This window comes from Orbicella franksi, chromosome 3 (genome assembly GCF_964199315.1).
Source record: "Orbicella franksi chromosome 3, jaOrbFran1.1, whole genome shotgun sequence".
Lineage (NCBI taxonomy): Eukaryota > Metazoa > Cnidaria > Anthozoa > Scleractinia > Merulinidae > Orbicella > Orbicella franksi.
Genome location: NC_138147.1, coordinates 11,183,357 through 11,206,034, shown reverse-complemented (window position 1 = coordinate 11,206,034; position 22,678 = coordinate 11,183,357). Strand labels below are relative to the sequence as shown.

At 40.8% G+C, this 22,678-nt stretch overlaps 1 protein-coding gene across 4 annotated transcripts in view; it reads left to right on the top strand.

Annotated features, from left to right (window-relative positions):
* LOC145481205 (ATP-dependent chromatin remodeler CHD4-like) overlaps positions 1–20,583 on the top strand; it is a 34,391-nt gene extending 13,808 nt beyond the window's left edge. For 3 of the 4 annotated variants that reach the window (XM_081459635.1, XM_081459634.1, XM_081459637.1), the window contains 30 exons: positions 148–339; positions 971–1,107; positions 1,512–1,575; positions 1,832–1,969; positions 2,336–2,457; positions 2,853–3,026; positions 3,352–3,490; positions 4,012–4,143; positions 4,393–4,510; positions 5,125–5,249; positions 5,736–5,774; positions 6,260–6,313; positions 6,469–6,619; positions 6,961–7,094; positions 7,979–8,029; positions 8,217–8,333; positions 8,597–8,639; positions 9,010–9,102; positions 9,177–9,259; positions 9,708–9,802; positions 9,950–9,991; positions 10,198–10,342; positions 11,070–11,295; positions 11,391–11,519; positions 11,889–12,801; positions 13,427–13,500; positions 14,720–14,763; positions 15,126–15,226; positions 15,802–15,896; positions 19,367–20,583. In XM_081459635.1, the coding sequence (XP_081315761.1) occupies positions 148–339; positions 971–1,107; positions 1,512–1,575; positions 1,832–1,969; positions 2,336–2,457; positions 2,853–3,026; positions 3,352–3,490; positions 4,012–4,143; positions 4,393–4,510; positions 5,125–5,249; positions 5,736–5,774; positions 6,260–6,313; positions 6,469–6,619; positions 6,961–7,094; positions 7,979–8,029; positions 8,217–8,333; positions 8,597–8,639; positions 9,010–9,102; positions 9,177–9,259; positions 9,708–9,802; positions 9,950–9,991; positions 10,198–10,342; positions 11,070–11,295; positions 11,391–11,519; positions 11,889–12,801; positions 13,427–13,500; positions 14,720–14,763; positions 15,126–15,226; positions 15,802–15,896; positions 19,367–20,334 (4,938 nt within the window). In that variant the 3' untranslated portion in view covers positions 20,335–20,583. Of the gene's footprint in view, positions 1–147; positions 340–970; positions 1,108–1,511; positions 1,576–1,831; positions 1,970–2,335; positions 2,458–2,852; positions 3,027–3,351; positions 3,491–4,011; positions 4,144–4,392; positions 4,511–5,124; positions 5,250–5,735; positions 5,775–6,259; positions 6,314–6,468; positions 6,620–6,960; positions 7,095–7,978; positions 8,030–8,216; positions 8,334–8,596; positions 8,640–9,009; positions 9,103–9,176; positions 9,260–9,707; positions 9,803–9,949; positions 9,992–10,197; positions 10,343–11,069; positions 11,296–11,390; positions 11,520–11,888; positions 12,802–13,426; positions 13,501–14,719; positions 14,764–15,125; positions 15,227–15,801; positions 15,897–16,851; positions 18,212–19,366 lie in introns of those variants that run through there. The other variant, XM_081459636.1, reaches the window with a different exon arrangement.
* The last annotated feature ends 2,095 nt before the right edge of the window (positions 20,584–22,678 follow it).

The following is a 22,678-nucleotide window of genomic DNA, read 5'->3' as shown; positions in this document are numbered from 1 at the left end:
TTGTAACTAAAGGACTGTGTTGGTATTTAAAATGCTTAAGAGTTAAAGTGCTATAATCTGCTGTAAATCATAATTTATTAGGTTCTTGACACTAGGTACATTTAACACTTTTGTAAGTTACAGTACCTTTTTTTGTCATTTCAACAGCCTCGTGATAAGTATGATGAGCAGCCAGACTACATAACAGCATGTGGTGGGAAGCTGCATGATTACCAATTGGAAGGATTAAACTGGTTACGGTTCTCCTGGGCCCAGGGTACAAACACTATCCTGGCTGATGAAATGGGTCTTGGCAAGACAATTCAGACTATAACCTTCTTGTACTCTATCTGGAAGGAGGTTAGTCAATAATTCATTTTATTAACTTTATAAACAAGGTACCAGTGTGCTCCCTGCATGTAAGTCTGAAGTGTAAGCAAACAAAAAGGGCCTGATCTGTGTTACATACAAATGTTACTTTAACTTGGAACTACTTCGTTCCTAGAGCTGCCTGTCCATCTTAGTCAGTAGGGCCTTGGCATAAGAAAGGGTGGCTTTGGAGAAACATGATTTTATGAGCTACACTGTAGGCTGGAGGTGCACCATCTATAGGTGCTGCATTGGAATGGTTTTCGATTGAGATCAATCAGTGGCTATTTTCAGGAAGGAAACCTGTATTGAATTAGGAAAATTCATAGTCCAAGAATCCAGCCATCAAATCATGTCTCCAGAACCACCTTTTCTTCATGCCAAGACCCCACTGTCCAAGAGGGACAAGAAGCTCATGGGGACGACAATACAACCCCTTCGATTCACTGGAATTTGAGAGGGATTGTTCTACATGTAGACTATATTTTACTCCATGCCCACAATCTGGGCCTTCACTAGTGCCAAGTTATAGTGGGGAAAATGCTGTTAAATATGCACTTGCAGGATACAAGAACATTATTAACAAATCAATTACTGTTGTCAATTTTGCTGCTTTTCCCAGGGTCACTCTCCAGGTCCGTTTTTAATCAGTGCTCCTTTGTCTACGATTATCAACTGGGAAAGAGAATTTGAATTTTGGGCTCCTGACATGTATGTGGTCACTTATGCTGGAGATAAAGTCTGCAGGGCAACCATCAGGTGTGTTTACACTTAGTTTGTCATCATGATGTTAAGTGCACAGTCATACGTATGCATCTTAGATACTCATGATCTTTCTGACACCTAATTAATAATTGTGAAGTCAATCCTGTGATTAACAATGGCATACATGTAGCTCAACACTCGTCTTAAAATTTCATCATTGACAGGTTTTAATGAAGAACCGGCTATTTTTTCAGAGAAATTTGTAGCATGATCAAACTATAGGAAAGGGGAAATTAAATTCAAACAGATGGCAAAAAGTGGGGTAGTTTCCTGGCTATTGAATTAATTTGCAGTTCACTAATATTGGATGAGCAATACTTATTAGTGAAAATAGTTTGAGCAGAGTTGTTTGTCATGTTTGTAGAACTTATTAAATAACAGTATGACATTTTTTTCAGGAATAATGATTTTTCTTTCGATGAAGATTCTGTCAAGTCTGGTTTAAAACCTCATAAATTGAAGGTTCGTGTTAAAGCATTGAATCATTAATTCTAAAGCAGTTCTAATGGCAAGTTTAATATTATTGGGCCTTACAATGTATGGTTTTGCTAGTTAAGTAGTTTCATGAGCCCGGAGGGTGAGTTAAATGTAAATAAGCTTATTTGTACTCTACCTATTAAAGTTTGATAATAAATTAGGTCATGGTAACTTAAAATGTGGATTCTAGGCTTATTCCTTTTAGAGTTGTAAAACTGAAACTGTGCACTTTGTTTTGTAGAAGGACCACCCTGTCAAGTTCCAGGTGCTGTTGACGTCATATGAACTTGTTTCAATTGATATGACTACCCTGCAGTCCATTGACTGGGCTGTGCTGGTGGTAGATGAAGCTCACAGACTTAAGAATAAACAGTCTAAGGTGAGACCAGAAACACTCTGTTACAGTTAGTCAAATTATAACACTGTAATTGTGGCATTTTTAGCTGAACCTTTGAAATACCCTGGGCGTATTATGTTGGACCATTTTGTTCTGAAGACGTTTTATCATTAAGTTCTACAACATTACTTATGCAGACTCCCCTGGTTGTAGACAAATTGTCCCCTTTGAGAGGTGTCAGCTTGTGGAAGGTTTAAAATGTAGTGTTGGTATGTCGCTGGGACTACAACTAAGTGTTCGCTTACAGGAGCTGTCTGCCCATGGGAGTGGGAGAGGACTGACTGTACATGCCTTTGTTACAATGTTCTGTGCTATTTTGTTTCTCATTAAATGATTTTTGTGTTTCAGTTTTTCAAGATTTTAAGTGAATATTCTATTGACTATAAGCTGCTGTTGACGGGAACCCCTCTACAAAATAACTTAGAAGAACTGTGGAACCTTCTTAACTTCTTGGATCCGAGAGAGTTTAGGTAGGTTTTTGACCTCTTTTCTATATGATAGAAAAGTGAACAATAATCAAATATTACATGGAAGTTCATTTAAATTAGCCAGCTTTTGCAGCTACATTCCTGACAAGGTCAGACATCTCTGAATTAGTAGGCTAGTAAGGAAAACCGCTTCCCTTAAAACCATACTTATTTATCATACTAAAGTGAGATACAAAGGTTCAGAAATTTTACTAGGCTTTTTCTGTATATGCTACAAAGGGCAGATAACAAATGCTGGCCAAGGTTGCGAAACACAACAAACAACAACATTAGTTTGTCTTCAAAGCATCAAAGAAATGCAAAAGTACACAAACATACTGTACACTCAGATCAACTCAAACCTGATACTACACTTTTTTGCTCTGAATTATTTGCAGGAACCAGAACAGTTTTCTGACAGAGTTTGAGGATGTTGCTAAAGAAGATCAAATCAAGAAGCTTCATGATATCCTGGGTCCTCACATGCTGCGTCGTCTGAAGGCAGATGTCTTGAAAGGAATTCCTTCCAAAAGTGAGCTCATTGTGAGAGTGGAGCTGAGTCCACAGCAAAAGTGAGTTAAAATTACTCCAGTCATCTTGGCTAATGTAAATCACTGAAAATGTCAACATTAAACAGTCATTCCCTCATTTGTCTATCTTTTCCAACATTTAGGTTAATGTTCATGTGTGTATTTGTGCGTATAGCTTGATGTTATAGAATTGAAATCCTTGGATCCCTGCAACTTCTAGAAAGATTTGTAGAATCAGCACTTGGTTCCCCTGACTGCAAATCCAGTCAGGTTTGTGATTGTCACAATCCCATTGCTAGCAGCAGCCACTCTTATTTAGATTTAATTTTAGCTGATGAATTTTTTTTCCTTGACTTTTTCTTTTCAGGAAGTACTACAAGTACATTCTAACAAGAAACTTTGAGGCTCTCAATACTAAAGGATCTCACCAAGTGTCCCTATTGAATGTGATGATGGAGCTCAAGAAGTGCTGCAATCATCCTTACTTGTTCTCTTCTGCTGCACTGGTACATTTGATGCACTTCTTTTTCAGTTCCTGTTTCTGGGAATTGACTCACTCAACAGTTTCTATCACCAAAGTTGCTAAGCAGCACAGCATATCCTCATTGTGCCATGCTGGCTGACAATACTTGGAGTTATTGCACTTTTTACAGCTTGTATAATTACATGTATTATTGCCATCTTTGGATGCTTCCACAAAGATTGGCCTACGATTGGCTCTCAAATTGATTTAGGAGTCAGGTTATGAAGCGTAACACCACAGGACTTGAAAAAATATCATAAGCTTTCTCTTGGTAGCAAGCAACTCTTACATTTTGCTTGCTTGGAGCAGTTGTGTGCTTGCCTTGGTTTACCTTTTTGTTTTAGAATCATAATTTAGGCAGCAAATAGTTTGTTTGAGCTATTACTCATTGGGCAAGTATATGTAAGCATCATTTCTCTTTGAGCTACCGTCCCTTAATTTAGTTAAAGCTAGCCTCTATCTTAAAAGTAGTTATCAAAGGAATTTTTTGTTTTGTGTCATCAGGAAGCCCCAAGAGGTGCCAATGGTAACTTTGATTCAGCAGCCTTGACCCGTGCCTCTGGTAAGCTAGTGCTGCTTGAAAAGATGTTGAAGAAATTACAAGAGGAGGGACATAGAGTGCTTATCTTTTCTCAGGTAAGAAAGAAAAAAACGATGTTCCAAAAGATAGTAATAAGTAAACTTTGGCCATTTCAAAGTTGCATTTTATGATAACTTAGGCAAATATTGCTCACTTCTTGCTTCCAAATGATGAAATTGCTTCCATTTGTAAGCCTCTGGTTGTTTAAATGTACAGAGAGTCTTGATCTTCTTAATGATGAGAGCTTGTCGTGTTAAACCTAACCTCGTGATGAAAGTGGACATACGGTAATTTATTTGCACTAGATGACAAGAATGTTGGACCTCTTAGAAGACTTCCTTGAGGGACATGGTTACAAATATGAGAGAATTGATGGAACCGTTAATGGATCAGCCAGACAGGAATGTATTGATAGGTTTAATGGTGAGTTGGCGGTTATTTTCATCCCTCTGTTGTTCCGAAGTTTCTATTCTGCAAATGGATATATGAAGGATCGTATGTTTGAACTGCCGAGAAAGATATGGAGACATAATTGTGACGTCTGAAAAAAATTCAGGCCTGAACGGGATTCGAACCCATGACCTCTGCGATACTGGTGTACTGCTTACAAACTGAGCTATCAAGCCAGCTGGGAGCTGGTCATGTTGTGAGTTCGTAATATACCCGTAGATGATAAAAATGCAAATGAATATATGAAAGATCATATAATTGAACTGCAGAGAAAGATATGAAGACATGATTGATCATCACAGTTATGCACACAACTTAAGCAGTTGTGGAATTAAAGCCTGAAAAAGTTCCGTCATGCAACAGAGCTTGGGTCTTTTCTTAACAGTTGCTAAGCAAAAAGGTACAGAAATCTTAAAAACAAAAACTGCCCTGCACACACACAATTACCGCTGATCACAATAATTGTAATTGTTCCTGATTTGTCACATATTGAGGTAGTGACTGGATAAGGTAATCCTTAGTTTGTGAATCTAAGACCCAAAAGGCTCATGGCACTGGTATTTTATTCATGCTGTTTTCTTGTTTAGCTCCTGGTGCACAGACATTTTGTTTTTTGTTGTCCACTCGAGCTGGAGGTCTTGGTATCAACTTGGCTACTGCTGACACTGTGTTCATTTATGATTCTGATTGGAATCCACATAATGATATTCAGGTATGGAATGAAACTGTTATGAAGGTTGCAATACATGCTAGATTCACCTCTACCAATGAAACTAAAGATTTGTCCTAAACGTGGGTGTAAAGCCAAAATAAAATGAGGGATGACCACAGAAGTCAACTTGTTTTATGGTTAAGAGAAACTAGATATTCACACCAACGTGGTAAACATGTTTAAAAGTGGTTGAACCAAACAAGGTTAAAAATTAGTTGCTCATACCCTACACATGCATCCCACAACATAACAAAGTAAGAATTTGTTTGATAAAAATATTTAAGCAAGGGGATTTGAAATTTGTCTTTTCAAAATGACTTCAAAGCGTAATCGACAACTTGGAAAAAGCTAAACCCAATTTAGCTAAACTGGTTAAGTTGGTATGTATGGGGCAGTAGATGGTGTGCAAATCTTGCAAATGCATTCATGTATGTGATACAGTTCCTTTCCCACTTATCAGTACTTTGTTTTATTGTTTGACCTTAGGCATTCAGCAGAGCACATAGAATAGGCCAGAACAACAAGGTAAACCATTCTTTTATGTTTGCTTTTGTCCTGGAAACTGTGGGACGTTCTTTAATAGTGAACGGAATGAGCTTGGAATTGTCAAAAATGAAAAGGCTTATGTTAAGTAATTGCAAAGAGGAGAACTAGCTAAACCAGTGAAGCTGTTTTCCGTTTACTTTATAATAATGTTTTAAAAAGTATATCCGGCAGACAGGACGTTATAAATCATTTGTTCTTGGATTTATTTGACACCTCATCAGGTTTGTGGTCTTCACATTTTGTCTCTGATGGATGCGATATATTTCTTTTAACTAAAACTATAAGTGGCAGAAGGATATGTCTTTGTTTGCTTGACTCTTAAAAATATTTTGGAAAAAGAAAGTAGGTGTGAAAGGTAAACAGTGCTGGGCTTTACTGGAGACAAATCCCAGTCGAGGTTTCCCTTACTTATTGGAGCACAAACACACCTTGTGTTGTTTTAAAACTTTTCTTTGTTCTTTTAGGTCATGATTTATCGTTTTGTCACAAGAGCCAGTGTCGAGGAGCGCATCACACAGGTAATGTTTCTCTTAATGTAAAGAATGTAATGATGGTGTTCATGAATCTCTTTAATAACCGTTCCTTGAACAATAAGTTGACTGACTGGGTTGTGAACCTAAGAATATTCGGTCAATGTTAAATTCATAAAAATTAAAGTAGCATTTCTCGGCAGGTTGCCAAGAAGAAAATGATGCTGACGCATCTTGTGGTAAGGCCCGGCCTGGGATCAAATAAAGCGGCTGTGATGTCCAAGAGTGAGCTGAATGACATTCTCAGATTTGGTACACAAGAACTTTTTAAGGATGACAATGCCAAGGATGGAGGTAAGACTTGTTCGTCTGGTTTGCAAGGGTTTCATTTGGCCTGCCATTACTTTGTTTTAACATCACAGTGCACTCTGCTGTATGCAGTATGGTAGAACTCTGCAATGGAATACATTATTTTTGTTAGTTGCTGCAAGATTACTTCAAATCGCATTTCCCATTCAATTTATAAACAAAATTTGAAGTTGTTTCTTCTGAAGTTTGCAAGATGAGCTTACTCGGGTGCTGTTTGGTTGTTGCATGATGTCTTTTTAGTTAATGCTTGTACTGGTATGCCGTGGTTGTCACGTGATGAAAAATTCCCAGACGCCTTCTGTAAGTGACTTTGCACGTTGTTTCAGATTCTGGTGACTCGGGGCGTATTGATTATGATGAAAAGGCTGTGCTTTCGTTGTTGGATCGGACGAGCAGCCATGATGACGCACCTGATGAAGAAAAAGACATCATGGCCAATGAATATCTTGCTTCCTTCAAGGTAAGAACAAAAAAAAGTTCACATTTAATAGTCTTTCGGAATAACTATTGTACAGCAGCAGCTTGGGAAAATGATCTTCGCATGTCAAAAGAGAAAGAACAAGAGAACAGCATTTCTTATGCTGCGCTCTTGTAAGGACTTCTCTTACTCTGAGTGTTTGTATTGTTATTTTCATGAGTACAAACGCATTGTTCTGACATGCAATATTAAAATAATGAGTACACAGGGCCTGTAACCTTAGCATTAGGCTAACAGGGTAGTATATCACTCAAACAGTATTATTCAAGTTATAAGCATGTTGATAGTGACTTGTCCACTATTCAGTGTGTGGTCAAGATATGATCAAGACACTTCATTCAAACATGCAAACATTAACACGATATCGAACCAGCCGCATGGCCTACAGACTTACTGTTAGACTGTGTGGTAGTATAAGTTCACACAGTTAATCACTTTAGTAAGTGATCAACCTCTTGTTTTTCCTGACGATATCATTACAGTGTCAAGCAGACAGGTGGTGGGAAGAAAGAAAATCTTCACTAAGACTGCGGTTAATACACTCTTTAGCATGTATTAAATTGAGACAAAGTCGCAATGCCCCACAAGTAGCTTACGATATGCTAAGCTCCTTCAATGGCAAGATCAGAATGTTAAATCTCCTCACTGATCGCCATGTATGTCTGTCAGTGCTAGTTTGGAGAATCTAGTTGTACAGTAAGTAAGACAACATCCTAGTCCTTCAATTAATGGACTGTGACTAAATACTGGAATTGATTTCGTAAACTGATTCCCATCAAATATAAGTTGGAATCATGATGATTTTGAAATTCCCTGAACTTTTCAGCTGTCAGCCACTTAAAAGTATATGAAATTTTCTGTATCAGGTGGCAAGCTACGTGGTGAAGCAGAAGGATGAAGATGTTGAAGTCCTCAAGGTTTGTGTCTTATTCCCATTTAACGGATCAGAAGCTTTTCTTGTGTTTCCATGGACTGTTCAGCCTTAGAACCTTGTGTATTTGAAGAAAAAAAAAAAAGAATGATAAATAAAAAATGCTTTGCATCCAGGGTATGCAGTATTGCTACCACTTTTTAATCTTTTCTGTCAACTTTCTTCGTTAACAGCAAGACGCAGAGACTGCCGACCCTGACTACTGGGAGAAACTTCTTCGTCATCACTATGAGCAGTTCCAAGAAGATGAAGCAAGACATCTTGGAAAGGGGAAGAGAATCAGAAAACAGGTAACTTCTAGAGGATTTTGAGAGGCTCCAATCTTGTGTGAAGGAACAGTGACCTAATGGTTGGGTCCCAGCTTGTTCAGGGTCGTTGTGTTGTCATTGTTGCTTTTGTTTTTGGAAAGACACTTGGTTATCACAGTGCTTGTCTCCTCGTTACTCCCGCATTGATAGAGCTTGCAACTGCAAGAAAATCGTAGAAAGTGTAACATTTGCTCTATTCCTTTAGTGTTCGCTCACGCTTTGACTCACAAATGTTTCGTTTGCAGGTCAGCTATGTGGACGGAGGCATGGAAGATCAGGAAGAATCAGGTAATATGAAACATGTGTGCTTATTCCTAAAGTTAGTGAAACCCGGCGTGCAATAAATGGAAAGACAAGGACAGTTCCCCAGTCTTAACCACTCATATCCAAGTGTAAACTACTTGTTGTCGCCTCTTTCGTGTCTCTCAACGTAACCATTCAATTATTTCGAATTACACTGTAAAATGGTTTCAAATAAGAAGAACCGATTACATTCCCCCTTAAAATGAGAACAAGGAAAAAAGATTCAACATCTTTCTGCATAAAATATTGAGTATTACCATTGTTTAATGTTTGTTGCGGCTAAACGTAACGAGCTCAGGCACATTTCAACCAATGGCTTATCTTTAGTGAGCGACAGTACGTTTTGTGTTTGTAGCTTGGACCAATAATCTGTCAGACTACGAAGACGATGGGTACAGTGATGTTGATGAGGAGGAATCTGATGAAGAATTCAACCAGAAAACTGAAGGTAACGCGCATCCATACAGATGTTGTTCATTTGTTGTTTTACTGCTGATTCTCACCGTGTAGTTTCCACTGCAGGTCGTCAACGAAGGGGTGGTCGAGGCGCTTCTGATAGGGATGTTACTCCTCCTCTTCTGGCAAAGGTTCAAGGCAACTTGGAGGTATAGTGTCAAATTTGTCAATTGCCTGAGGGATCGGTTCTTTTAAGGGTAGCTTGTTAAACAAATTTTGACGGATTTCTTCTTTAAGGGGAATCCATTGAAATATGCTTCATTTGTTACAGAATATTGATTGTTTGAGAGAATATCGAGCCAGTTAATTTTCGGTTTCAACTCAGTGTCACTATCTGGTCGTCAACACTTGATTGTTGCTTTTGTGGAGTATCCCTAGCCCTTGGCCAAAGCAATTCAACAACATACGTTCCGTTTACATTATCAACTCTAAGACTGATGATGAACCAAGCCAGAAAATGTCAAACCATCAAACCATCAATTAAAGAAGCCATTTAAGTGGTGTGTTGTGTATCATAAAAGTCCTTTTCATTCCTAACTATTTCTAACTTACGTTCACTATCATCTTACTGATAAGGTCATGCAATTATTTGTTCAGGTGTATGGCTTCAACCTGCGACAGCGGAAGGCATTCCTGAATGCAGTCATGAGATATGGTTTGCCCTCTCCTAAGGGTTCTCGTAGATCCCAATGGTAGGACGTACTTTTGAATAAATACCTTTCCTGTTTTATTATTACTAAAACCTTCATTGGAGCTCTTTGTTAGCTTCGTGATTTTTTTCCCCTTAAGAAGAAGACATTTGTTGGTATTTTCCTGAGTTTAACTTTGTTCTTTCCTAGGTTTGCGAGAGATCTCCGCGGAAAATCAGAGAAAGCATTTCAGTGAGTAAAGCATGTTCGTTTAAGTCTCTACCTCGTGTAAGCGAAGGCGTTAAACCGTTCTCAATTTTCCTCAAACCTGCCAACTTCCAGTCCAGATTGCAAGGTCTTTTACTATCACCACAACATTTTGGTCACAGGGTGACTATATATGTCTAGGTCTCTTTTCTGTTTGTTAAAATGCAACCTATTGTGTCATTGTTCTGCAGGGCGTATGTGGCCATGTTTCTGCGTCACCTGTGTGAGCCTGGTACGGACAACAGAGAGACGTTTAATGACGGAGTGCCTCGTGAAGGAATACAGAGAACACAAGTACTGACCAGGATCGGCATCATGAGCCTTATAAGGAAGAAGGTATGCGCCATCTACCAATCCTAACTTACGTTCTGGGCCGGGTCGTTCAGAGCCCGATTAAGCTAACCCAGGATTAGCGAGAATTTTGATGTCAGTTTTGCAATTTTTTTTAACCCAACCATTGTTTTACGTGTTTTTTATACGCTAATTTGTTCAAACAACGAGAAATATTAACCTATAACTGAGACAGTGAAATAAACACACACCGTTGGCTCCCCAAAACAACTTCCTTCTAATCATCACGAGAATGGTTAAATGAAACATTCGCGAAGAGTAAAAATATTTTTGCATGTCTAGTATTACTTGGAAATCAAGCTTCAAAATCGTTATTGCTAAAATTGCGCTCTGTTCGGTATGTACGCAAGGAAGGATGAATGTATCTTAACACGTGTTGAGTCAGTTTAAACTACGTATGTGCCTTCTGAATGGTGTTATTGACACAGCAGACGTGATGAAGAAAAGTGGTGAAAGTGCCAGAAAAATGTTTTAATCTAGTTTTTTTCCGATACTAAAGCGAGCCTGTATGTGTAGGCTTGGCCTTTTCAAGTTTTGTTCATATTGCAAACCGTTTCCATCGTCACTATCGTTCACCATCCTCACTTCGTTACTGACTTATGTTTTTGGTTTCTCGAAGATCTCGTCTGTTCTCGAGCTTTTCGACACGATGATCAGAATAGATGAAAATGTCCTTTGATAATTGCTTCTGTTTTGTCATGTGTGTCGACAGGTGGAAGAGTTTGCTCATATCAATGGCTGGGAAGCTTATCCCGAGGAAGACAGTTTGACAGACAAGCCGTCAAGTAAGACATCATCACGTGTTTCCACGCCTGTAGCGGAAGTCGACAGCAAGAAGGCTGAACCGGAAGTGGTAAAAACGGAGACAAAACCAGAAAAGAAAGACCAGGCCGAAGAAATCAAACCCGAGCCGATGGAGGTCGACAAAGATGAAGCAGGTATGAAGTATGGAGAGAAATTCAAACCTATAGCTTAGGCAGGTTATTTAGATAATGCTAAGTTACTAACTTCTTGTATCTTCTTGCATCTAAAGTTAAAACAAGCGACAAAGAAGACAAAGATGCTGTGAAACAAGAAAATGGCGAAGCAGCAAGCGTTACCCCAGATAAAAGTGAAGATGGCAAAGATGCAGTGGATGAAGATAAACAGGACCAAACTGACGGTAGTTAGTTTTAAAGCAGTAGTCAGTTTATCTTGGAAATTCATCACAAAGGAATTCACTTGTCGACTTTGACTATGTTTCACCACTAAAGCGAGCATTCTTGATATTGTCTCGAGACCTTTGTGATTAAAGTGTTAAGCATAAGATGTGGTGTTTCACAAAATATATGTTTAAAGAAATCTTCAATTGCAGTGTAAGACTGTGGCATTAACGAATCTTAAAATCCATTTTCGCTTTCCTTTGAAAATTCTTGGTTTGAGGAGATAATCAAGAGCGTGCGCTTATTTTGAATTGTACATGTTCATGTAGAGGGGCCGCCATTTCGACTCTTGGGTAAATGTATGCTAATCTATCTATATCATTTGATAGGTGATTCTAACACGGAAAAAGAGTCTAAATTGGAGGTGGACCCGCCCAGCGTGAACGAGGCAAGCCCAAAAGACCGGGATGAAGGCGAAATATCTGACAAAACAGAGCCCGTGGACAATCAGGAAAAAGGAGAAACGGCAGCTGAAGATGGCAAACATGCTGAACAAAAGGAAGTCAGTGGTGACAGTGATGAAAAGGTTGATAAAACCGGTGACTCTGATAAAACTTTGGACCAAAACAATGTTGATTCTGGTGAAAAGAATGATGACAATAATGTTGCTTCTGATGAAAAGAGAGATGATAGTGAAGCGAAAGTCGACGAGGGTGAGGAAGAGACCAAAACAGAATCAGGAGAATCTAAAGGTGATATTGAAAAGGATTCATCGGACAAGAAGGAAAAAGGTGAAAAGCCAGAGACGGTTAAGGAAGTTGAAAATCCCTCCGAAAAGGCTTCAGAGCCAATGGAGACGGATGACACATCGGACAAACCAACGGAGCCACTTGAGGAGAGCGAGAAGAAATCTGAAAAATCCGAATCTGATGAAGGTAGCGAAAAGCCTTCTGAGAAAACGGACTCTAATCAAAAGCAGGAGAAAAATAGCGAGACAGTTGAATCGGATCAGAAGACAACAGAGAAAACATCAGAAAAGTCTGAAGAGGTTCCAAAAACGGAGCAATCTGAGGTGAAATCTGACACTGCCACGACTCAAAAATCAGAGAAATCCCCCGACAAGACGACTGTGACTTACAAGGCTGGCAGCAGTGTGCTTGGAGATCGGCGTCGATTCATGTTTAACATTGCTGATGGAGGGTTCACGGAGCTACACACGCTGTGGGAGGTGGAGGAGAAGAGAAAGTGTGACGACATCTGGTGGAGATGCCATGATTACTGGCTGCTAGCGGGAGTTGTCACGTATCCTCAGCAAACATACGTAGTTATCTGGAGGGGGGGTGTGGCTATAGCATGAGAAACGTGCCAGTATTCACTTCCTTCACTCCGAAGGGAAACCATAACAGGTTGATAGTGCAGGTGTGTGGGATGGGTATGGTATGTGTGATTGGCGAAGTTAGGTGAGGGGCTAATCAGAGAGAGATCTTTGTATACTGTATTACTGCGTCGTCGCATCTCTCATTCCGTTCTTGGGGGCAGCCTGGATGAGATAGCTGTAGTTTTAGCTTGGTTTAGGTTAAGTACATGTATGTGGCAAAGTATCATAAAACGTAAACTTGGGTACCTTGGGATGTGAGGCCTTGTGTGACACCAATCATCGAATCAAAAGATGATAAGTAAAGGTGACAGTGAGCTCGGGATGTAGTCAGGAGCCATTGGTATTTGCCTGGTTACAAATCTAACTCATAACAAACTATTTTCAAGCTATCGGTCAGTAGGGCTGACTTCACGAATTAGTCATTCTTAAAATACAAATACCACAAAAACCAACTTCGTAAACGGAAACCTGTATCGTGTGTCGTTTTATGTTGTGATAATTTGATTAATTTATTTTGAACCTCTCCTTGACTGCCTATTACTCTGTTAGTCACGGCTATGGTCGGTGGCAGGACATTGCTAATGATCGCAAGTTTTCAGTGGTTAACGAGCCTTTCAAGAATGGTGAGTTGTTACACTAGCCTCTGTTAATAATTAGTAGTTATGGCTTGGTTTGCTAGTAAAAGTTCACGATCCAATCCGAGAATGACGATGTAAAACTGACGGGATGAGCTTGTTTATATCCCAGTTGAAACTTGATAGGCAGCCAGCAAGAGCACGCGGTTTACTTTTACAAAAATTAAATCATAATACGAATTGCATGAATGAATATCATCATCATCATTTCTCTTCGCGCCAGTAGGCGCATAAGGCCGTCACGCTTTCCGACCAACACTCCCTGTTCCATGCCACCGCTTTGGCTACTTCCCAGCTCTTCCACCCCGCCTTGTTTCTTTCCTTCTCCACCGTCCTTCTCCAAGTTGTCTTTGGCCTCCCTCTCGCTGTTCGACCTTCTAATGCTGTGAAGCAGTCGTCCGCACCCTCTCTCCTGAGTACGTGTCCCAACCAGTTCCACCTTCTTCGTCGTACCTCGCAGCTTATGTCATTGACCTCTGCCATTTCAACCACTCTCTTGTTTGTAATTCTTTGCTGCCATCTAATTCTCAGTATCCGTCTCAGGCACTGGCATTGGAAACTGTTCAGTTTTCGTTCATCAGCTTTAATGATCTTCCATATTTCACAGCCATATAGCAGGACCGGTCGAACTAAAGTCTTGAATAGGCGTATCTTGGTTCTCCTTCCTATTCCTCTGGTTGTCCATACCTTCCCTAGTCTCTGAAATGCTCCACGTGCCTTCTGCAGTCGGTTCGTAATATCTCTACTGCCTCCTCCTTCTTTGTTTACTGTAGCACCTAGGTAAACAAATTCCTCAACGTCTTCTACTTCCTCACCATTAACCACGACGTCCTCTGAACTATGAGCAAACTCAGTCCTCAGTGTTTTACACTTATGAATGAATATACCTTTTTAATATTGACCAAGTGCGAGTATCATGTGGGAGAATACGGGTCCTAAGTCGTGATAGTATGGAAGGAGTGCAGTGAGGTCAGTGCAGGAACGACCGAGGGCCAATATCCTGCCTCCACGGCCACTAGTAAGCTTGGTCAGTAAGAGAAGTATTACACACGATTTTATGATCAAAAAAGAACTGTTTAGGACTAGCAGTTGCGCGGTGTAATTCTAAATAAAGTATTTTGATTGACTGATTTGAGTCAATTGCTCTGTCGGCTATTTCAGTCTTGTTATAATGACCAGTTATTCACTGAACTTGTTTTTGTTGTAGTTACTCTGGAATACAAGAACCGGTTCATCGCACGACGTTTTAAGGTTTGTGGCTAACATAGTCCTAATGTCTTGAATGATATTATTAGATAATTTCATAGTTATCCTAAATAACAATTTGTAGTTCTATAATTGCTGTTTATCTGTAATAGAGTTTTTCATTAAGGGATAAGATGGCTATCGGTTCCAGTGCAAGAACCCCAAAAAATTATCCCATATGACTTGTAGTTCTGCATGATGCACGATTCTGAAGTAGCAAGGGTCAGATAAAATATAAGTTTGTGCTGTTATTTGTCTGACTAAAGTCCTTGTTTTTTTCGCGCGGTTTTTCTGGTTTATCAGCCTGAGGTCTCTTGTCTAGTTCTTTTCGCATGCCATTGTGCGAGTAACCGCTGGTGTGTTTTCAGTTGTTAGAGCAGGCGCTAGTGATAGAGGAACAACTGAGAAGAGCTGACTCCATGAAGCTCAGGCAAGATGCTAACCACCCAGCCATGGCTCTTAATGCAAGGTAAACTCATCTGCTTCTGTCTTGCTCTGCGTATGCGAGTTAAACAGTGCAAAGAACTTCCAACTGAATGAACTATGTCACGAAAACTTAAGCCATTTTTTGTGGTGTGCGAACATACTTTGAAAGTGAAGGGAAAATAATGGTTTTCTAAGGTACAAAAGAACCAAAAAAGTAAAAATAAACGGAAGATTAACACGGCTGGCTACGGCTGAAGAAGATTAAGAGGCATGACGAACGTGAAACTTCACAAAAAATAGCATTGTCGGTGACGTGGCTTACTTCTACGTAGGAGGCGAAAAAAAAGACACTTCGGATGTCAACTAAACCAAAATCTGGGGAGATCATCTTTACTTTCCAAACCTTGAACAGTCACCTTAACTCTCGGGGAGAAAACGAACTATCATAAATACCCTTTAGTGTTAGCTCAGAGACTTGGGTGTTTTTTCCTTAAGTCTAGATCCCTTCTTGGTGAATTTCTTTATTCTCGTCACCTGCTTTCTTGCTTTCTTGCTTGCTTGCTTGTTTTCCATTGTACTGAAGGTCTAAGGAGATCACTGTTGGGATTTCTCTTACAGGTTTGCAGAGCTGGAGTGTTTGGCGGAAAGTCATCAACATTTGTCCAAGGAGTCCCTAGCAGGGAACAAGCCGGCCAATGCTGTGCTTCACAAAGGTTAGTGCTGGATACACTTATTTCTCCACGTCATTATTAGTGGTGGGGGATGGGGGGCATTTAGGGGGCACTTCTGATCCCACGTGGTTATTTGTAGGTACAGTTTCATTCATTGTAGAGATTGAGGGATTTCACTAAGTGTTGTCACGTGCCATTGCGTTTTAGTGCCCCCTCCCCTGTTTCCTCAGGCAAATTAACCCATGCAAAAATCTTCGCGATGAGTAGGAACTGTTGATAAATAAGGTATTCGCCCTAATTTCAGATACTGCCCAATGTCAGACAAATGAGAAAATGATTACCAGCATGTAAAAACAAAAAAAAGCAGCCTAAAAAAAAAAAGGCTTGCAGGTTAAAGCAAATAAATGTCATTGCACCTACCGAGTCTTGTCTCGTTTCTCTCCGTTCTATAAAACTACAACAATTTTCTTACTTGCGGCAAAGTGGCGCTTGTTTTCTTTCCGTTCAAATTTCTCTTACGCGAGGGGTAACAATCCTATGCAATGAGCGAAAAAACTAAAGATCGCCTGCGTAGCCTTCATCATATCGTTTTTGTGTCCCGTGCGGCTGATCTGGGCTCTAGTTCTCGTTTAGGTCCGCACAACCTACTGTCGGACAGCTCAATGTTCGCCTTGACCTTTATGAAGATCAGTATGAACTGTCAATCTCAAAAGAAGATGAAAGGAACCTCGCAAGTTATTTTTAGACAAGGTACCCAGTCCTCCCGCGGATAATGGTACCACGCCCGTTACGGAGATGTTTTCTTTGAGGGTAGGAACGGTCTAAAAATAACTATAATAGCCTATAATAGGTATTAAGGGGCACCGTCCGCGTAGGAGAGATATGGGCTGTTTGAGAACGCATCTGTGGAAACAAAACATACAGAAAATAATATAAACTTGATATACATCGACACAACCCGGGAGGCTGACAAAAGGGTTCTAATTTTAATCCTCAGACACAATGCCTCGTTCCAAAAACTTGTTATGGAGAGAACAGGACATGGTTGCTGCAGTTCAAAGTGTTAGAAGTGGGAAACTTTCAATTCGTAAAGCAGCGGCCGAATATAATGTCCCAAAATCTAGCCTTGGCAATCGTGTTAATGGGAGGGTAGAACATGGAAAAAAGAATGGCCCTGAAACACTTCTCGACCCTGCTGAGGAGGCCGAGCTAGCAGCCTTTTATCTTACGCTTGTCAGTAAACATGGATATGCAAAGAGAAAGGACATTGTAATGCGCCTGGCCACCCATATGGCGGAAAAACGAGGAAAAGAGGTGAAAAAGGGATGTGTGTCGGAGAAGTGGTGGCAAAATTTCCTGAAACGCCATCCAGAAGTTTCGAAGCGTGCTTCCCAGAACGAAACGGTGGACACTGCAAGAGTCCAAGCCTGAATTACAGTCACCAGTCAGTGCTCCATCAAGTCCTGTCATCGCATCGTCTCATACCAGGACTTATCCAGGGTCACTGTTCTCAGTTTCCGGGAAGTTGCCCGTTCAGCAACATAACTGATGCCTTGGTGTCTGTCGAAGAGCGAATTGAGAGGGAGCAAAAGAAAAGGTCTCGCCGTGGGTTTGAAAATGAAACACCTGACGAAGTTTACAATAATTTCAAGGTGTTGTTGACGCAGACAGGCAGGCAAGAAACCGTGTGTCCTCGTAAACTAACTTTGTCTTGCTCCTTCCTGTAAGGGTTCAGGTTACTGTAGCTGTCTGGGTCGTGGAATGGGTGCAAAGGAAAGTTTTCAACCGTCAATAGCAGGAACTGATTCCCCAGAATTCTCAGGCCCTAGCCGCACGTGATTTCTACACTCTCTGGAACCGAGATGTCCACCTTTGCGACATAATGCTGCAACTAATGCAAGGATACTTGAAAGAAAAATAAGAAATAAGGGAAAAAAAAGACTTGTGAAAGGAGAAAAAAAATAAACGAATGCGTAGACAAACAAGAGCCAGAGTGAGAGGGTGTTACTTGGATGAGGTGCCCGGATATTCCTGTGCGAAGTGCGGTGGACAGTAGGATTCAGACAGGAGTTCATAAATGGAGTATGGTTATTGCGATGACTGGTACTACTTCAAGTGTACGAACCTGCTTGTACTAGACGGCCTTGGCGACCGTGTCGATCATTTTTTTTCTCATCAACATTAAGTGACAGTTTGACTTTGTTGTTTTTTCATGAGATCTCCGAGGACTGATTTTCTTTTTTAACAGCTTATTGGCTTTAATACAGTTGTTTAAATTTACCAGTGTATCTGAGAAACTGACCAAGAACTGACTGCCAATGTAAGAGCGTAAATTCGTAGTTTTGTCGCGTTTTCTCTAAGAAGACAACGAAATGCTTATCTCTTTGCTAGCAACAATAAAAGTTGATGAATTCAAGAGAACTACACGCATCGAGTTTCGTACGTTTGAAGGATTGAATCAGTTGTGAGAATTTACAAGTTTATCAGAAAACTTTATCTTGCACGTTTTTTAGTCACCAATTTTAAGACGGAAGAAAGAATCACTCCCCCATTGAGTTTCTATAGAGTTGAAGAAATAGGGCTTGTAGTGCGCACAATCTACAGGTTGTTTTTACCATTTACCGTTTGTCGAAGGCCAGTTTGTACATTTAGACTGAAGTTGATTTCGGAAGATTACGTAAAGCCGCCATATGGGATTTTAAGGTCTTCCAGTAGTCGTTGTTCAAACACTGAAGACAAAGTTGTTAGTTTATCCGTAACAGAATTTACGTTAAACGTCAAAATAGGTCCTTTCTGTATATCAGTTATAGTAAAACACGGGGTATAGTATTGAATATATAGAGAAAATATTTTGCACAAGAATTGATTATTGCAAGTAAATTCTGCGTTCTGCTGCCGTTATCGTGCATAATTTACCTACTGACAAACCCTTTTATACCCCTAAATGTGCCAGATCACAAAAGAAAAACTTCACGCAATGATTACAAAAATGCTGTTGTACCTCTGGTTTTGAACGCGGTGCGCGTGGAGTTCTGGGCCAGTTGCACGCGCAAATTTAGACACATTTCGCATTTCGCGACCTAACCTAACAGAGCCCAAAAATAAAATCAGAACAAGAAATATACTGCCAATCGAGGTTATTTTGGTGAGCTGGTGATCAATGGTTTGAAGTGTCCGACAATAGGTACGGATATCTTACTGTAGCGATATGAGTTCATCATCGACGTCCTTAGTTTCTCCCTCACGTGCCTGGTTGTTACTAAGTCCTTGAATAATTGGAGTCAATTTGTATATAGCAAGATGCCTTCAATATGAAAAGTCGTTTTCTAATGACGAAAGATGTGAACAGCGACATGGAGAAGAGTTTGAAGAGTTTACCATTTCCATCCCGTCCCTATTACAGTCAGCAATTTTGCCCAAACTTATGAATCTTAACTCGATGAAGACTGCAAGTTTAAGTTAACAAGTTACCCGAGTTTTGTTTAATAAGTGTTGTTTCGTTTGTTTTGCAGTACTTAACCAGCTTGAGGAGCTCCTATCTGACATGAAGTCGGACGTCAATCGGCTCCCTTCGGCTCTTGTCCGAATGCCGCCCGTTACAGCTCGGCTTAACATGTCCGAGAGGGGAATCCTGAGTCGTCTTACCAAACGTGAAGGTCCACCACCCAACGTTACGATATCTGGAAACTTAATCCAGCCTGCCCCCATCCCAGCGGTGGGTTCAGTTCCTATCCAACCAAAGGTCCAACCCCTGGTGCTGTCTGGAGGAACCGTCCTACCACCTGCTCCTAACATCAAGCCAAGACCTTCCTACCGCTTCAATGTACCCCCAGTATACTACCAACCCCCCATGCCAAGCAGTACTGCGACCATCACAGTTCGGCCTCCCCCTCCCACTACTCTGCTGCTTCCCGCGTCTACCGCAACACCCAGTCTGGTGAAGCCAGGGCTGGTACAGTCTGTGCCGAAAGCAAGCTCTCCGCTGATCAGTCATCAGGTGAATTCGCCTACACCAACACAGTACGTCACCACACTTCTTACCAAACCAGTCATGACCACCGTGACGACCTCAGTGCCCCACCCAGGGGCGGGACCTGTAAGTTCCACACCCTTGACTCCTGTCATTAACAGCGTCTATAGCCTGAGCACAGGCAAGACTGGTACCGAGGCTCAGCGCAGCGCTACTCCTCCCACTTCTGCCGTGCAGAGTGGCATAGGTAAGATGCTGAGTAAGAAGGCAACTACTCTGGTGGAAAACCAGATCACCTCTATTATACGCAGAGAGGCCTCAGCTATGGGATTAATCAGGCCCGATGCCTCTTCCAATCCCAGCTCGCCTTCCTCAACAGACACGCGCGTTTCCTCGCCTGGACAGAGTCAAGCCACGACTCAGGATCCACAAGTGGAACCTGATCAAACACAAACTGCCAAGACTGGAGACAAAAACGACAAAGATCCTGACGTGATTTGTTTGGACTAGAATGAAGAGCACTGCTTTATCAATACTCAGGAATGTATTCTTTTTTTTCTCGTGAAATGGCAATGCCACTTTGTCTAAGAACGTTGGACTTTGTCGCGTTTGGTCGATCTTTTAAATCATTTATATTTTTGCCTTGATTTGTTTTGAATGAAAAGTCTTTTAACACCCGCGAACAAGATGTAAAAATGGCTCGGTGACAAATGATTAATATACATGCTGCTGCAAATAAAGTTACATTTTTAAACTCTCGCTGCTTTGTTAGACATAAATGGTGTGGGGTTTTGAATGATTACAGCCCCGGCTAGTTAAAAGTACGAGCTAAACTAGGGAACAGAACCAAAACTGGAGAATATTCGAGTGATATTCCCTAATTTTCAAAACCGCGCGTGTTGCGAAAAATATTTGAAGGATAATTTTAAAACACAATAGCCTCCATTTGGCGCGAAAATATGCTCGGATATTTGTCCGCGCACATATCAGTTCCTCAAGCTCACAAGTTTTCTTTGAGATACGCTCGCGGGAAACTGTTCGCTTCTCAGAGAGCGGATGTCCTCGGACAAATATATTTCCTCGCTAAATGGGTGCTATTGTTTATATATACCATGATGGCTAAGGCAATGAAAATTTAGCTTGAATTGCGTTATCCAATGACCCAGTTTTTAATAAAAGAAGTTGTATAATCCTTCACATGCTGAATACAAGTCTGAAGATTAAAGATGATTTCTAGTCCGTACTGCGCAGTCTCAGCACCTTAATATTTATAAACTTTATAAATCCCACTCGATGGAATGCGAATCGATGTTATTCGTTACGAACCACATGCGTTATCTTTGAGTCCTTTCAAATTCCTTTTCCAACAGTTTCATTGATTCTTACAGCTGCGAAGTTATTTCATCAAGTGACATGAGTGAAAACGAAGCATAAACCGCTTCGCATCCATAATGTCGGTTGTTTTGAAACTTTGAATTTTCTTCAATGAAGTAGTTGCGAAATGTTTACATTCTGTGATGTCTTACATGAAACAAAACAAAAAACGCAAACAATCTCTCGAGAGTGCGCAGTACGTACTGGAAATCATCTTTAAACCTTCACAAAACGGTTCTTATGAAATTACATGAATAAATTACGGAGTGCACTGTGAAGGTTTTTTGGTCAATCCCTGTCAGTTGAGTAAGGCGTGACGAAAGTTTGATGACCAGGTTTTAACGTTCAATTTAACGTTCAACTTGTGTTGTTGTCAAGGGCAACTGGCTCCGTTTCCAGTGGTAACTTATCAGCCTTTGACGTCATTGGCAGCAAAGCGCGCAAAATTGCAGGCGACGATATTGATACCATTGGAAACGAGGAAAGTTGCCCGTGGCAATAACGTGTTCGTCACCAAAGCTCCGTCGCGCCTTACTCAGTGGCGGATCTAGGGGAGCCCCCCCCCCCCCCCCCCGCTACTTTAGGTAAAAAAGACAAAATCACATAAGGAAGAAAAGCCGACAGGGCAAGCAAATCAACACCGCCCGCACACCCTCCCCCCCCCCCCCCCCCCCACACACACACACCCAACCCTTAGCTCAAGGTCCGGATCCGGCACTGTTACTCAACTGACAATTGCAATATGCCAGGTTTTTATGTAAGGGGTCGCTATTTAGAAAGGGACACTAGCTGGAGGGGGATATTGAAACTGGATTACGGACTTCTACTAAGAAATACACTCTTAATATATAAGGAAGAGGTGCCAGATCGGATCATCACGCCAAATCGTAACGCGCACAACTGTGTCCTTTTTTTTACCATGCGTAGACAACTTGATCATCCTCCCTTTCAAATTAGCGTTGTTGCCAATGGAAATAGGTCGGACAGTTTAGCTTAAAAACTCCTCTCTCTCTCTCTCTCTGTCTCTCCCCCCCTCCCCCCTCCCCCGCTTCCTGTTCCATACCTCCTTAAAAATTGGCTCACGGAGAGAAAGTTTCAGTAAATTCCTCCATAATGAAACATACATGCTCCCATTGTTCAAAAGTAACTCGATAGAAGCACTAATGCAAAGGTTTTAGTTAGAAAATAACAAGTGGATATTTCTGAGAATATTTAGTTACCTAAGAATGCATACCTATTACTAACCAAGTTCGAGAGCCGTCATCGATTTATGGCCGCGGGCCACAAATCGAAGGGGAAAAAAATGAGGATCCGTAACTTACAGTACGGACCGAGAAAACGAGGTTAGCAAAGATATCTATTAAATTACATTTCTACTGCAATTTCAGAAGTAAAAGAATGTTTTAAAGTTTTACTTGCAAAAATACGCGCGAAGACGTGGCCATAAAGGCAACAAAAACAACTTTAATCAATCACCAAT